General features: G+C 36.6%; 1 protein-coding gene across 2 annotated transcripts in view; it reads left to right on the top strand.

Annotated features, from left to right (window-relative positions):
• CACNA2D3 (calcium voltage-gated channel auxiliary subunit alpha2delta 3) overlaps positions 1–14212 on the top strand; it is a 413270-nt gene that overhangs the window by 259363 nt on the left and 139695 nt on the right. For both annotated transcript variants that reach the window (XR_015275129.1, XM_086846678.1), the window contains one exon: positions 12164–12242. Coding sequence is in view for 1 of the 2 variants with exons in the window: in XM_086846678.1 (XP_086702804.1) it covers positions 12164–12242 (79 nt within the window). In the remaining variant the exon portion in view is untranslated. The remainder of the gene's footprint in view (positions 1–12163; positions 12243–14212) is intronic.

The following is a 14212-nucleotide window of genomic DNA, read 5'->3' as shown; positions in this document are numbered from 1 at the left end:
TCAAATTAAACTGTCTGGTGAAGGCTGAAATAAATAAACCTTTGACTGACTGAACTTTCTCTACAGTTGGGTTCTGTACAATTCTTGTTAGGATTTGCTTGCACACACATTTTGCTATGGCTTGGGCCTCACATGTTCTTGCTGAACAAAGCAAATGTTTTTGACTGTAAAATTTGAATTTAGATTATGGTCCTAGATCCAAGATGTCCTCTGGCCAAGTATTCCTGATTAGTAAAGAGAAACTTTGCATTGGCCCCTATTATTCCAAGGTATATGGATATATTCAACTGGCACGGCTGTTCAGGTCAGCTGGGTTACAGTCATGGTTTATAAAACATTTAAAAATGTGGCCTATGAATCACAGCATCCTAGAGTATTTTAGCATACAGTTAACTCTTACAGAACAGAGTTCTTAACACTATTTAGTGTTTTAAAGATGATGCCTGGTATCCTCAGCTTCATGTGGAAGTGAGTTGACAGCCTGTGTAAGGCAAATTATTAAGTAATAGTTGTAATAATAGTAAAAAAAGTAATAATTAAAAAATTAAGGCAAAAAAAAGTAATAGTTGTTTTTCAGCTTCCACAAGTCTGTGTGAATTCTCTGCAAGTATCATTTCCCATCCTGCTGCCTCAAAGATCATGCTTATTGTCACACTGTACATGTTTGGAGAGCAGGAGATAGAGTACAGAATACTTTCTGTATTTTTCTCAAGTAGGGTTGTTTTGAAAAATCAGCTGTCCTTTCTGTCATGGGAATTCTACTCTTTAATGTGATTCCTCTGAGTTTACCTGTTTTGCAGAAGAAAATCAGAATTTTTCCAAGATTTGGCAAATTGGGAGAAATAAATCATGAGGTCAAAAGGCCTCATACTTACATATAGCCTGTAAATGATGCTGCAAATTTTGGTGACCTGGTTAAATTCAAGGGTTAAACAAAGTGCTGTACACTGTTTCTGTCTTTAGACATTTGTTCTGTATCCATGGACTTATTTTAATGTAAATAGTCACCTCGACAGCTGTGTCCCCTTAAGCACATTTTATTTAGCAGCTGGGTTATACACGTCACTTGGCAGCCATGGATTTTCAATTTTTCTCTGTGCCAAGGGGGCAGCTGGAATAATTTGAGTGCTCATTAATTTGGGAGAAATATGAGCTGCAAGTCAGACAACATGATTCTTCTGTATGGTGTTGTACAAGGATAAGCGGATCAGGGTAGAAGCAATTTGCCCTGTCCCAAGGGGGTCTTCGTTTTTTAATAAGCTGGTTATGAAAATTCTATTTCTTTGCAGTTTAAAGAGTCTAATTAGAGCCTGTAATTTCTCTCATATAACTGGAGTGGATGAAGGTTAACATTAGGCCTCCAGAGTCTTTTCACATTCATTTACAGACTTAAATCAAGTAATAGTTTGTAGCTAATTAGAATGGTGTATTAAATATTTAGTTTGCCTTCATTTAACTGTGAGAACACATGGATGCTGTAGGGCTACAAGAATTATAAAGAAGAAGTACATTAAATTTTTAATCAAAGATAAACTTAAAGGCATAGCAGTTTTAATACTGACTGGTGTACTGTGACAGTCTGAGCAGCAATTGCCTTCAGTTGGTTAAAATGTCAAGATAAAGGAATTTCATGTCTATTTTATGCTCTTGCTGTAGCACTTTGAAGGTTCAAACAATTCATGGGTATATATACATAATGTCTGAAAGATTAAATATTTTTCAGCATAGCAGACAGTTTTTGTGTAAAATCGCATTCATTTTTCTATCCACTAATTCAGCACTTTCAGAAAGATTTTCTTAAAGAAGTTCTAGTGTTTCTACTCACAGGAAGTCCAACAATAAACACACATTCCTGCCAGAGTTTGCCAAACAGTGTGTCTGCTGTTCCATCAGAGCAGCATCTGCATTTCCAGCTTCTTCTGCTTTGCCTGATTTTGAATTTCAATGAACAAGTAAAGTAACCCTAAAATTCTACGCACAAATTTTTTCCTGCTCTTGTAAGCCTTCAGCTTTATTCTCAGGCACATGCTGTGATTCCTGGGGCTGTCCTGTGCAGGCTCAGGGCTTGGACTCTGGTAATCCTTGTGGATCCCTTCCAACTCACATTCTATGATTCTGTCACACAATTCACAAAATTATTTGCATTCTCTCTGAGTAGACCTCAAACAGTTTTCTGTACTACTTTATGAAAATCTTCCTGTTACAAGTTGGATTCTTAGAACCTGAACTTTTTGCCACTGATCTCAGTATAAAACCTATCAGAAAATTCAGCTGTACAGAACCAAACATAGGCTTACAAAGTGGAGATCAGCACCACATTGACTTTTACCTAAAACGTTTGGTTCAAAGCACAGGCCAGGGGGAATTACATCCCCTTGTAGTAAAGGAAATCTTGCTCAATTCAAGCCTGAATGAAAAAAGACAGATATCCTGAGCCATGAAATACAGAACCTTATTTCAAAACAATTCTGTGAAGCTTCCGCAAATGGATCATATTTTATTAAACTGGACATTTTAGTAATGCCTTTTGGTCAGAGCAGGAATGGCTACAGATTGAATTTCCCTGGCTTTATTTTATTGATTTTTTTTTTTTTGTGTGTGTGAAATTTATTCTACAAAGCAATTTTGTTGATTAAATATAGACCATCCAGCTATTGCTAGACACCTGCATGGTACAAAATGACATTGCACAGATGTAGCTGTGATGTACCAGAGAGCCCAGAAGCACCTTACACCTTTTATAATTATCCTTCTACAGTCTGATGTCTACCAAACAAAAATGACATCCTGTAAGCTATTATCTGGTGAAATTTTTCATGCCTTTTTACCACTTTGCAGGATCCATACTTATTTCCAGTGGGAGCTGTGTGTGCTAATTCCCCTGACTATGAGTATCTTGGTGCTATTGCCTGTTTGCTTGTGTGTTAATGCCATTTAAGTTTAGACTGGATCCTCAGCTGCTCATCTTCCCAAGCTTTCCCACAGTTTCAGTGAGCTGATTTCTTGTCCTATAAATGGAATACAGCTTCCCTTTTCTTGTCTCATGGATCACTCATATCAGTGATCGGTCTGGATATCAGTGAAATGCCTTGTTCATTTGTGAAAAAAGCTGAGTAGCTTTTGGAATACCAGAAGTGGTCAAATACTTCAAATTGAAAAGGGAAGAATCCTGATAAAGTGAAGAGGTGAAAAAATAATTGAGTCAAAATAAAGAAGAAATGTACTGTATATTTGAAAGAGAAAAAAAAAATATAAAGACAAAAGGCATCTGTAACCTCAAAACAGTCAAGCCTTTCTGACTGTCATCTTCTTCAGGCCTCAGATTCTTGGCTCATGATCTGTAGCTTTAATCTCAGGTTTCCTGTCCAGCATTTTTTGGATGCTAGAAAGTCCATTAGAGATTGGTAGAAAATCAGTGATAAAACTTCTAAATATCACCTTATTTTCTTACACTGCTTTCCCAGCTGCCAATTTTTATAAAATGGTTTATGACTGCAATAATCCCCTCAAAATCAGCTGTTATGGGAGATAATAGTCGGTTGTCAGAGCATTAACCACCCTTGACTTCACTTTGGGCCATTATGTAACAAAAGAATGAACTGGTGGTAAAGTTGCCAGGTGTATTACATTATATGATGAATTATAGAGACTCTGTAGTGGGGATTAGTGTCCAAAAGAGACTAGTGGAGATTGCCAAACCCATTATCTGATAGGACTGCAGGCTGGACAAAATCCCAAGGGTGAAAGGCCAGTGCTTTATCCATTATGTCATCCTCTAATCTGTGTCTGCACCATGCACGGTGAAGCACACTGTAAATGAGTTACCATTGTTCTGTGTTACATCCTGGAACTGTGTAATAGCCAAAAGTGGAGACATTGGCAGTATTTGGTTACTTAGAATTTAGTCTGATTTTGATCTTTTCTCATGGATTCCTGCAAAAAAATTAGTTGATACACAAGAAAGTTGAGTAGAGTAGTAGCAGAAATTGTATGAGCCTGCTTTTTCCACAGGAGCTTCAGTTAGGTCCAAGAAAGTTGGTTATGTCACAGCTTCTGCTCTAATCCCTTCCCCTTCTCTCCATTCAGACAAATTAATTTGTTTAGGCTGCTATTTTGCATTTAAGGAAGAAAATGTATGCTCTACATTTCAGCAAATCCTCCAGGATTTTGAAGAATGTCATTATGTATAGCTGAATTATGCTTGAGTAGCTCATTTAGGCTTGACTTGGTAATGGTTTGTAATAACTGACCTGGAATCTTGCAAATCAAGAATGGAATAAAAAAAAATTTCACTTGCTTTTCAAATGATAGCACAGAATTGGTTCCTTTCTCCAATAAATCTATTTAATTTTATTTTGAAATAGTAACATTGTTATGATAGAAAACTGATGTCAGGCAACATTTGAAAGTTTAAAAACCAAGTTAAAATTTTCCTCTTCCTCCTATATCCCATGTAATTGAAGTCATTGTGCCATGGTTGGATGTACTAGTTAAATTATATAAAAAGCAGAATAAACAAAGATTTTTAAAACTCAGGAAAATATTTCTAAAATAGTTCATCAATAATAATTTGTAGTACTTACACACTATTAGAAGGTGCTGTATAAAGATTTTATTCACACTATAATCTGAAATATTTATAACACAACCCATTGGGCTCAAAGTAATTTGTTTCAGATATAGCTCATGCTGAAAATAGAAATTACATTGAAGGGAACAAGTTGGTTTGGGGTCATTCAGGTTTTTGGGGTTTTTTGAAGAGTACTCTTTGGGATGTAATTTCCTAGACATGGTTTTAACCAAAAGTTTAATATTCTAAAATCTGTGAAAATTGTCTTTGCTGAACTGACTTAAAATGCTAAGAAGAATTCAGTATGTTCAAGCTCCACACTGTTGTACCACACCTAGTACATTATTGGTTGCCTATTTGACATCATTAACATGTGCTGCACACTAAGCTGGAAAGAGAGTTAGAAAGAATAATGCTTATTAGACCTATTTTGTGAAAGTTTTTCATTTAGATTTTAAATACCATCTCTTAAGTAGTTATTTAATACCATTTAACCTATTTACTCTGCCATATCTTTGCATAATATTTATTGTTAAGATCCTGTTGTGCTGTTTGTGCCACCTGTGAAGGGACTGATCTTATTCAGTGCTGTGTGACCAATAATTGAGGGTGTGTAAAATGGCTAAAACTTGTGTCCCATGTACAAATCCTGTCTTGTTTTTTTGAACAGCTATGTCAATCATCAATCTCTTTTAGGGAAACAATAAGTTCTGTGCTAATAAGCCTTGAGCTGGACACTTTCTCATCACCTCCTGTGTCCTTGCACAGTGTAAAACAGCATAATCTCATCTCTCCCTGCTAGCAATATTTCTTCTGAATTTGGATGAATTTTCATGGGAAATTATTCTTTGTAAATCCTCAGTTGCATTATAATTTTCTGTAAATCAGCAAAGCATGTCAGCACATTTTCAGGGCTAGAAGAAATATCCTCACTTGATGTCTCATGTAAAACATGTGGCTTGTTTGGGTTTTCCAAAAGAAACTCCCAGCTGCCCTAGAGAGCAAATCCAGAAACGCTCCTCACGGGTGAGTGTGACACAGTGCTGCTGTCCCCTGAGCCCAAGGGATTAACTGCAGCACCCATTTCCTTTTTTCCTGCACAGATTTTCTGAGGTAGGTCTATTCTAAGAGCTGTTTGGGATGTGGATGTTTGGAGAAGCAGAGCTCAGCTTTTTGATGAGTGCTTTTCTCGCAGTCTTTGGTTACAACATTTTGTTTTGCTGTGATGTAGATATTTAAATTATTTGGCGTTTGTTTTTGCTAACTGTCCCATCAGTTTTTAGGGTAAATATATGGAGTTTCAATAGCACTATAATAAAAAACATTATTATAAAATTGTCTGGGTATAGTGTGCAATTGCAGGAAGGAAAAACATGAGGAAATTTATAAATGTAAACTATCCCAAAAGAGGTATTTTGACTACTACAGGAGGAAAATTAACAATGAAGAGCCTTTTACTGAGTAACTTAACATTTCAGGATTCAATTTCATGAGGTAATGTCTTCAATTTCATGGTTTCCTTGCTCTGAGTGCACTGTAAGTTGAGGCTTTCAGCACCTCACAGGGCAAAGGTCTAATAGGACAGAAGATATTGAGGTAGTGCTGTCTTACATTGCATCACAGGGCTTCACACCCTTCCTCAACAGAATTCTGTGTGTTCATTAAGATCACTGTCTTCATGGAATTTGTTAACTTATCAATTGTTAACTTATCAATGCAAATAGATCCTCAGGTTTGTTTGTTTGGTTGGTTATCCTACCTCATAATAAAAAATGAACCAAAGTTAAAAAAAGCTATGGAAACATTTAGAGATAAATGTGAAGGTTCAAGAGTGACTTTATATTTCTATTTCTCTTTTCCCAACCTTGTTCACTGCTCTGTATGTTATGCCCTTTGCAATAACCAGATGCTCTGAATACACTTGGAATTTGTGTTTATTTTGGATTGATTTGTGTGTGTATCAGTTAAAGTTAGTACCTATAATACATCTCACATTGATACATTTTACAAAGTCAACATTTTTCCCTTTTCAGATTTGGAAAGGTTTCTTGGGCAAAGATCTGGGGTCTGTTCAGACTTTTTTTGTTGCAGATCTTACTGATTATGATGAGTGAAACCAGCAGGATTCTCAAAATCCTTTATGGCTGCATGTAGACTGTTCCTCACAGGAAAATGTGGGGTTGTGCCATCTGCTTAACACAGGGACCAACAGAAACATCAATTCTCCCTTTTCCCACTGGTGCCTTTTGAGGTGAGGTGTACAAAAGGATTCTGCAGAGAGGGGACTAAGGAGGATGAGACTGTGTGAAGAAGAGTGATACTGAAGACTAATCTGGAGGTGGTGACAAGCACAGTATAATGTTGGGTAGGAAGCAGGAGGTGCCTATGAAAAACTGCCTTGAGAGCTCTCACCTTGAGAGCCCTTGTAACAGTTGAATCAATTATTTTTTGTGAGGCTGCTCAGGAGTTCAGACAATCACTCAGTCTCACATTGATCCATTGTTCCCAGTCAGCCCATTTGCTCCTCCATGCAGAGAGTAGCTGTGGTGTTCCTGGGCCACCATAGATTATAACTATGGGAACTTCAATTTTGTCCCTACATCTCTCTTAAATTCCATAGCTCTTGCCACAGGATTATTTTTATTTCTTGCTGAGCCAGAAAGGAAAGACTATTTTGCTGAAGGTGTCCATGAAATAGTTTGCAGCTGCAAACAAAGGTCTGCACTGTCAGCTTCAAGCACAAGTCCCATTTCCCCTCCCACACGGTATTTTAAGTTTCTGGAAATACTGTTTTACCAGCTGTTTGGCACAAAGATATGAATTCACAGTTTCATTGTGTAGAGTCTTGCAGATTGACTTGCCTTGCTTAACAGAGATGGGAGAAGGTCCCTGTTCTCTTCCCTACGCTGCCAGTTTAATGAAGTTTCAGAGGTGAGGACAGTTCAGGGACTGCAGATTAGCCCACACATAATGGATAAACCCTTAAGTGGCTATTTCAGATGAAGTGGTTAGCACTGAATAGCTGTCATTTAAGTCATCATTCTTAGCTTTCCTCACTAATGCTTGAGTGTATTGCATCTCTGAAATTTTATATAAACCTTCTGTCTGGAGTTTAAAGGTTCAAACTACAGAATATTCCCAGGCTGCAAAAGCAAGAAATTTACAATACTCTTTTATTCTTCAAAATTTGAGGGGCTGCAACAAAGAGTAGAGAGCAACCCCTTATATAGTCCAAACCATGGTCTGTGCCCAGGTAAAGCAGCAAGAATGTGAAAAAACAGAGACTGGAAAACCAGAGAGAAAGGAAGATAAAAATACCAGTAATGTATGCAGTTATATATCTGTTTTTGATTTTGATTTAAGTCTTTTACTCAGTGTAAGATTTGCGTACAGTTTTGTCTGAACTACTGAGCTTGGAGGTTTGATGCCTTAATATTGGTTTATTCTGCTGTGTAGATGGGAGTAGCTTGTGACAGCAGCTGATGTGTTGTGCTCCTCACTAGTTTACCATGGTTGTACCATGCTGGTTTGTACCAGAGTTCAGTCTCACACACAGGAGATAACCACCACAAAATGCACCCTTGAATTTAGTTGGTTGCATAATATGAATTTGATTCCATAGTTTGGAACCATTTGAGTTTTTGCTGCAATCTTTTGGTGAGATGAGGAGCTGAATGGAGTCTCTTTCCAGGAAGTGACCCTTCCAGGTCAGGAATGAGACATAATAAGAAGGTAACATCTGGGGGGTTTCCACAGCTGCTTTAAGTATAATTAAAATACATCAATCTCAAATGGTATTCTTTGCCCTTCAACGCTTGCTTGAGAAAAATATGAAGTGAGAAAGGCCCAAACTCTATTAAAGTTTCTACTTCCATTGTCCTTTCAGTTTCTTTCAGCTCTCACTCCATATTCTGTGAACATTGGCTTAAAAATAGCAGTCCAGAGCACCTACTGCACAGAAACAGCAAGTATAATTGAAAAGGTTGAAGGTTAAAGTTTTTGCTCTTGGAGTGAGCTTTGCTTTGTGTTCAGTGAATCTGACATCTACAATTTTCAGTTTTGTAGATGGGATATAGAAATTCAAGACTAGTGCATCTGCCTGAGAATATTTGCTTTCTCCAAACCGAACTGTTCATGATAAGCCTTAATATAGTTGATATAATACTTTGCAGGTCAGACACAGAAAATATTTTTATTCAGGTGTCTCTTTCAAGTATCCTGTAAAGCTTTCAAAATTATCCAGAACTGAAGGGCTCTCTTTCTATAATGTTTTTTGCCAGAGAGGTACTTACACTCTCTGAGGCTGATTCCTGCTTTGTTGGAAGTGGTCTCTTGATTCAGTCACAGCACTTGGATATTCAAAGGTGTTTTTCTCATTTGGCTTATACTCAGCCAGAGCATATGCAGACTACATAAATGTTGTTACTGGATCTTCTGGGATGTGCCCATAACAACTTTGAATTAACTCAGTCTCCCTTGACTGAAACATTCTCTCCATATGGATTCAAAGGAATTTTTAGTGTCCTAAATTTATTCTGAACCATAAGGCACTGACATAGGTGCATCAGTGTGTGTCTGCATAGTGCACATATCTATTAAAGCTAATAGTTTTATTTTCTTCTTTTCTTCAAGGTCCAGTACAAACAACAGAATGAGACAGGCATGCCTTATTCTTCCTAATCTATTATTAATTACAGAAATTTCAATCATATACCTCAGTATAATACATATTTATCAGCAGACTGCACAATATTAGTGTGATATGTAGGTTGTTTGAGTAAAATAAACATTTCATGCAATCACTTTGCAGAGCAGGAGCGATTTGACACATTTCCCATTCAGTTACATCACATATACCAGAAGAAAATTTGATGGTCACTGTTAACAGCTTTACCTACCAACACATTTCTTGCCTGGGACCTGAGAATATGGATGGATATTAAATCTGGTCCCTAATATCTAATCAATGTACAGTGACAATTTCAGTGGTTATTACAATGCTGTGTGTCCTGTTTTGCACCATACATAGCCCATCACTGCACAGGTCTCATCCATGGGCAGCAGTTGAACTAGTTTGAACTTCCCTTGCCAAATTCATGTAGTATTTCTGTAATACTGACTTAGTTATATTTTATGTATCTGCAGTAAACAAATCTGTGCTCAGAATTTTTCCTGTTTATTGGTATTACACATCCAGAATTATCACAGAGAATACATATCCAGAAGAGTAAAACTAGTATAAAAGGTGTGTAGAACCAAGCTTGTTTTGAAAAATGGGATTCAGAATGTAGAATTATTTATGCAAGTTTCAATTCTAATAATTTATTACCTAAGCTACTGCTGTGGTCTTGGAAAGCAGAAAATAAAATGACAAATTTTTGTTTTATAAGAATGGGCTGCCCAGGGTGGTGGAGTCTCCATTCTTGGAGGTGTTTAAGCAAAGCCTGGATGTGGCACTCGGTGCCATGGTCTGATTCACAAGGTGATGTTGGGCCATAGGTTGGACTCAATGATCTCAAAGATCTTTTCCAACCTCCTTAATTCTGTGATTCTGAGATACTTCTGCAGTGTATGGTTACTGCTTTTCACTGCAACTTAATTCACAGTGAATTAAGTTAATGCTGATGGGTTCAATGACCTGATCAAATGAAACTTTTAGAAGTAGAGAAATAATCAGATTTTTTTTTCCATTAGAACTGACCTTGAGGATTTTTCTCGCTATTCTGAATGAAGTATTAAACAGTATTTGCAACACCTATTGCTCAGTCTTTAAGGTCAATGTAGAAGGAAAATTTTAAAGTATTAGTGGCTTTAAGTTTAACTAAAATACCTTCCTGTGGTCTTTCCATGGCTATTTTCTTACAATACTACCATGAATAATAGTCACTCAATTCATGAATAATATAGAAAAGGTATTTTAAAATTATAGAGTAACTTGTATTTCACTGTATAAAAGACTTTTTACTTCATGCTGACCTTGGTAAACATCACTTGTATAACATGTACCATGGAAAGAGTGTAGAGAAAAGTACACAATACCTTGGGACAGGGAAGGAAACAGCACTTCATAAATTTGGATCACTCACCTTCTAGCTCTCTGTTTTATAGATTCCTTTATTTTTTCAAGTAACTACAATTAGCAGTATTTTTATCATGCTTAAAATATTTTCTAGCAAAACTGCTAGATACTAAGTAAACTAGATATAGAAAATATACTCAGCAAAAAATCATTAAAATCCTTGCAGCAGTATCCCAGAGACAGCCCATTCCTCATGATGATCCATGTTACCAGTTTGTTGAAATTTCATTTTTTGTAGGTTATTTTGCTGCCTGTGCCTGTTATCATGCTTACTGCTCATCTGTTTAGATAAGGCTGGTCTCCTTTTATTAGGAACACAGTCTAGTTTGATTCATTATAGATTAAAGCAGATCATTAAATATAAATCTCACAGAGTATTCAGTCTCATCATAGGCTATTTTCAAGCATCATTTGCAGGAAGATAAAACGTGACAGTGATTTATGCTGTATTTTGAGAGTATAAATCTCTCTGTACACTTTCATGTCTCTTTGCAGAACAAAGAATTTCTTTATTAATGCTTTCATAGTAATCAACACAATATAAAAGCACCATTCTTTTGTTTAATGTTGTGCTCTTTAGAGTCTTAGAGCTGGATTATGTAGGCTGTTGGACTCAAGCTTGCAACACTACACCATCAGTGTGTAGACTTTTTAAACCATATAAATCACAATTCAGTTCTGTGCATATTTTATGTTTGAGATACTGGGAAAGTTTTGTGATTGGAATCTGGTCTCTAGGCATGATGATAACACAAAGCACTATGTATGCCTAGAAACAGGATGTGGCCATTAAGAAAATGGATAAAAGGGCAGTGAGAAAATAGTGTGTCACAACTGACAGTAAAGAGGCAGGCTTTCAGGATATTTTAAAACTATTTCTGTGAGGAAAAAAAAAATCTATGGGAATTTAGTATAAAGTTGGTTTATTTTACAAATATTGCCATTTGTGAATGAGGAAAAACAATAATGGGAAAAATTATAAGTTGTTGTTTTTAACTGAAAATGAATTAAATGTTATTAAAGTGCTACCTCTGAGTACCTGTCTCTGTGTTGGCAATGACATTGTGTCACATGAACCTTGAAAACTAGGGGAATTTGCTTGCCTGGTGTTGCAGATTCTTTCTCTACAGAAGTATTTGCTAGTTAAGTGCCTCTTCCCCTGATGATAACAATTCTCTGAATTCATAAGTGCGAACAGATTAGTCTGAGACATACCATTTTGTACTCCAATGGTTTTAGTTTATTCTTAATTACACATTAAGCATAACTGTAGTTTAAGGTCCGATATTAAACACATTTAAAAACATCAACCATTCTATTACACAGAACAAAAGCCACATTTTGTCAGGAAGACATTACTGGCAGTATTTTTTTTTTACCCTACTGTACTGCTTAACCAGTAATAGTTTCTTAGAAAAGGTTTGTTCTGGGACTTACACATCTGTATCTGAAGTTCCACTGGATATGTTTTAAATGCAGTATTAATTGATTTGTCTGTTGCATTTTACTTTCAGGTCCGTATTTTTACCTATCTGATTGGAAGAGAAGCTGCATTTGCAGATAACCTGAAGTGGATGGCCTGTGCTAACAAAGGTTTGTTAACCTTCTGTGAAATCCTTGTTTTCACAATCCCTGAGCTGAGCCTTCCTGCACATCTGACCCTTCTACAGATATGGTGTCACTGGCAAGTCATCACAGAGGATGGGTTGTTTTCTTTTTCCCAAAAAATGAAAATACTTCATTATCTTGTAACATACAATTTCAAGAGCAAAAAACTCCAATCTGAAATTTTCTTCCTTAAAATATGTATGAAGCTTTAAACTATGTGGTCTTAAATTTTTGTTCAGAGAACAAACTATTTCCAAAGCATTTGTTCTCTTCTATCTGTTATTACTCAGAGTGAGTTTGGTTTCTAAGAACATTGGGTACAAATCCTGTTGAGTTAGGCATGGTATGTAAAACACCAGACATCCTGTCCCTTGAGGAACTGACATTGTAATTGAAAAAAACTGGTTTATATCCTTGAAGGAAAAGAGAATTAAAACATTTAGGATTCTGAGACGCTGCAGTAAAAGGATTGACTAGTACAAGCAGGAATGATTCAGGAAAAAAACAGCCCCAAACCCTAATTAATCTTCAGGTTTTCCTTTTTCTTTCCTTTTGTAAAAAAAAAAAAAAGTTCTTTTTTTTTCCCATTGTGCCACATTACATTATGATGAATTGCATCAGGTGCTATCCATTTAGTCATTATTTCTTTAACTACTGTTATGCCCAGCTGATGGAAATTACTCAGTTTGAAGTCTTGTCTTAATCAGCTAATATTACACCATAATTTAGTTTAAATAATAGTATAAGAATCCTTTGAAGCATCTTTTTTGAAGACAATTTAATCAACAAAATCTTTTAACTTTTTAGCCCAGCTTCACAAATTCATAAAGATCTAAGTAGAGCAAGTCAGAAATTAGGACCAGGCAATGGAGGCTGCCTTAGTAGATCATCTGGTCCACGTCTTCCTTATTCCCAAAGGGGGAAAGTGGCCACCTTTGTCATTCTTCAGGACTACTTTGTTCTTTTCAGAGACATGTTGCTTTGAGTCAGAGTCTTACTCATATAAATCAACTAAACAGCTTAATGACTGTTCTATAAATTTATTTCCCTCTCAGTTTAATAGTTACAATACCTTCTCTCTGATAGCATATAATGTAAAAATCTTCTACCTCTAATCATTAATTAAATATTTTTTTTCGGCTTTGAAACTTGCAATTGGAAACAGCATGTCATGGTCTGGCAGCTCAGATTTAGATTTTTCCTTGCAGTTTCCACTTGCAGCTTGTCCGTTTTATTTCAGTGAAATGAGGGATTACAGCACAACAGATGAGGAGTGTAGCAAAGCTGGTCTAAAGACTGGCTGAACAGCAGAACTGCAGTTTACTCCTTGTGTGGGTGGGCCAAAATATGTTGTTGTCACTGAGGGTGAATGACCCTAAAATCAATTTTCCTTGCAGTGATTTTCCCCTTGGAAGCACAGCATAGATGAAGGCTGTTTGCAGGGTTTCCAGCTGACTGGACTGTGCCCAGCAGCCCTTTCCTTTAAAACAGGTCACAGGGGAAATTCACACCACCTTGAAAAACTTCTTTAGCTTCTAGGTTCTGATTGTGAAACCTTGAAAAACCCCAGCATGTTTTTCTGTTACATTTTTCCGTATAAGTAGGGCTAATCTAGAGGGAGCTTGCTTACTGAAGCAAAACACCAAACCATTTTAAATACATTAAAACATTCAAGATCCCCAAAATCCCTCTAGACGGGTTTGTGAAAATTGCAGTGATTTACTCTTCTGTATCATCAGTAAGTGCATATTAAGGAAAACAAGATTTACTAAAATTCTGAGGTGAGCAAAGGTGAAAATTTCCTAGTGCTTAGTGTGCATGTGCCAGATGTTAGCAGTAACATCTAGAACTTAAAAATGACAGGCCCTGCCCTTCCCTCAGCCCCACTTCCAGCAGAAATCTGTAGAGATAGAACTGGGAGTTAATGCATTGCTTGCTAACAAAACAGCTGGGAT

Source organism: Cyanistes caeruleus, chromosome 11 (assembly GCF_971803275.1).
Source record: "Cyanistes caeruleus chromosome 11, bCyaCae1.hap1.1, whole genome shotgun sequence".
Taxonomy (NCBI): domain Eukaryota; kingdom Metazoa; phylum Chordata; class Aves; order Passeriformes; family Paridae; genus Cyanistes; species Cyanistes caeruleus.
This window is presented reverse-complemented; position numbering and strand designations above follow the sequence as displayed.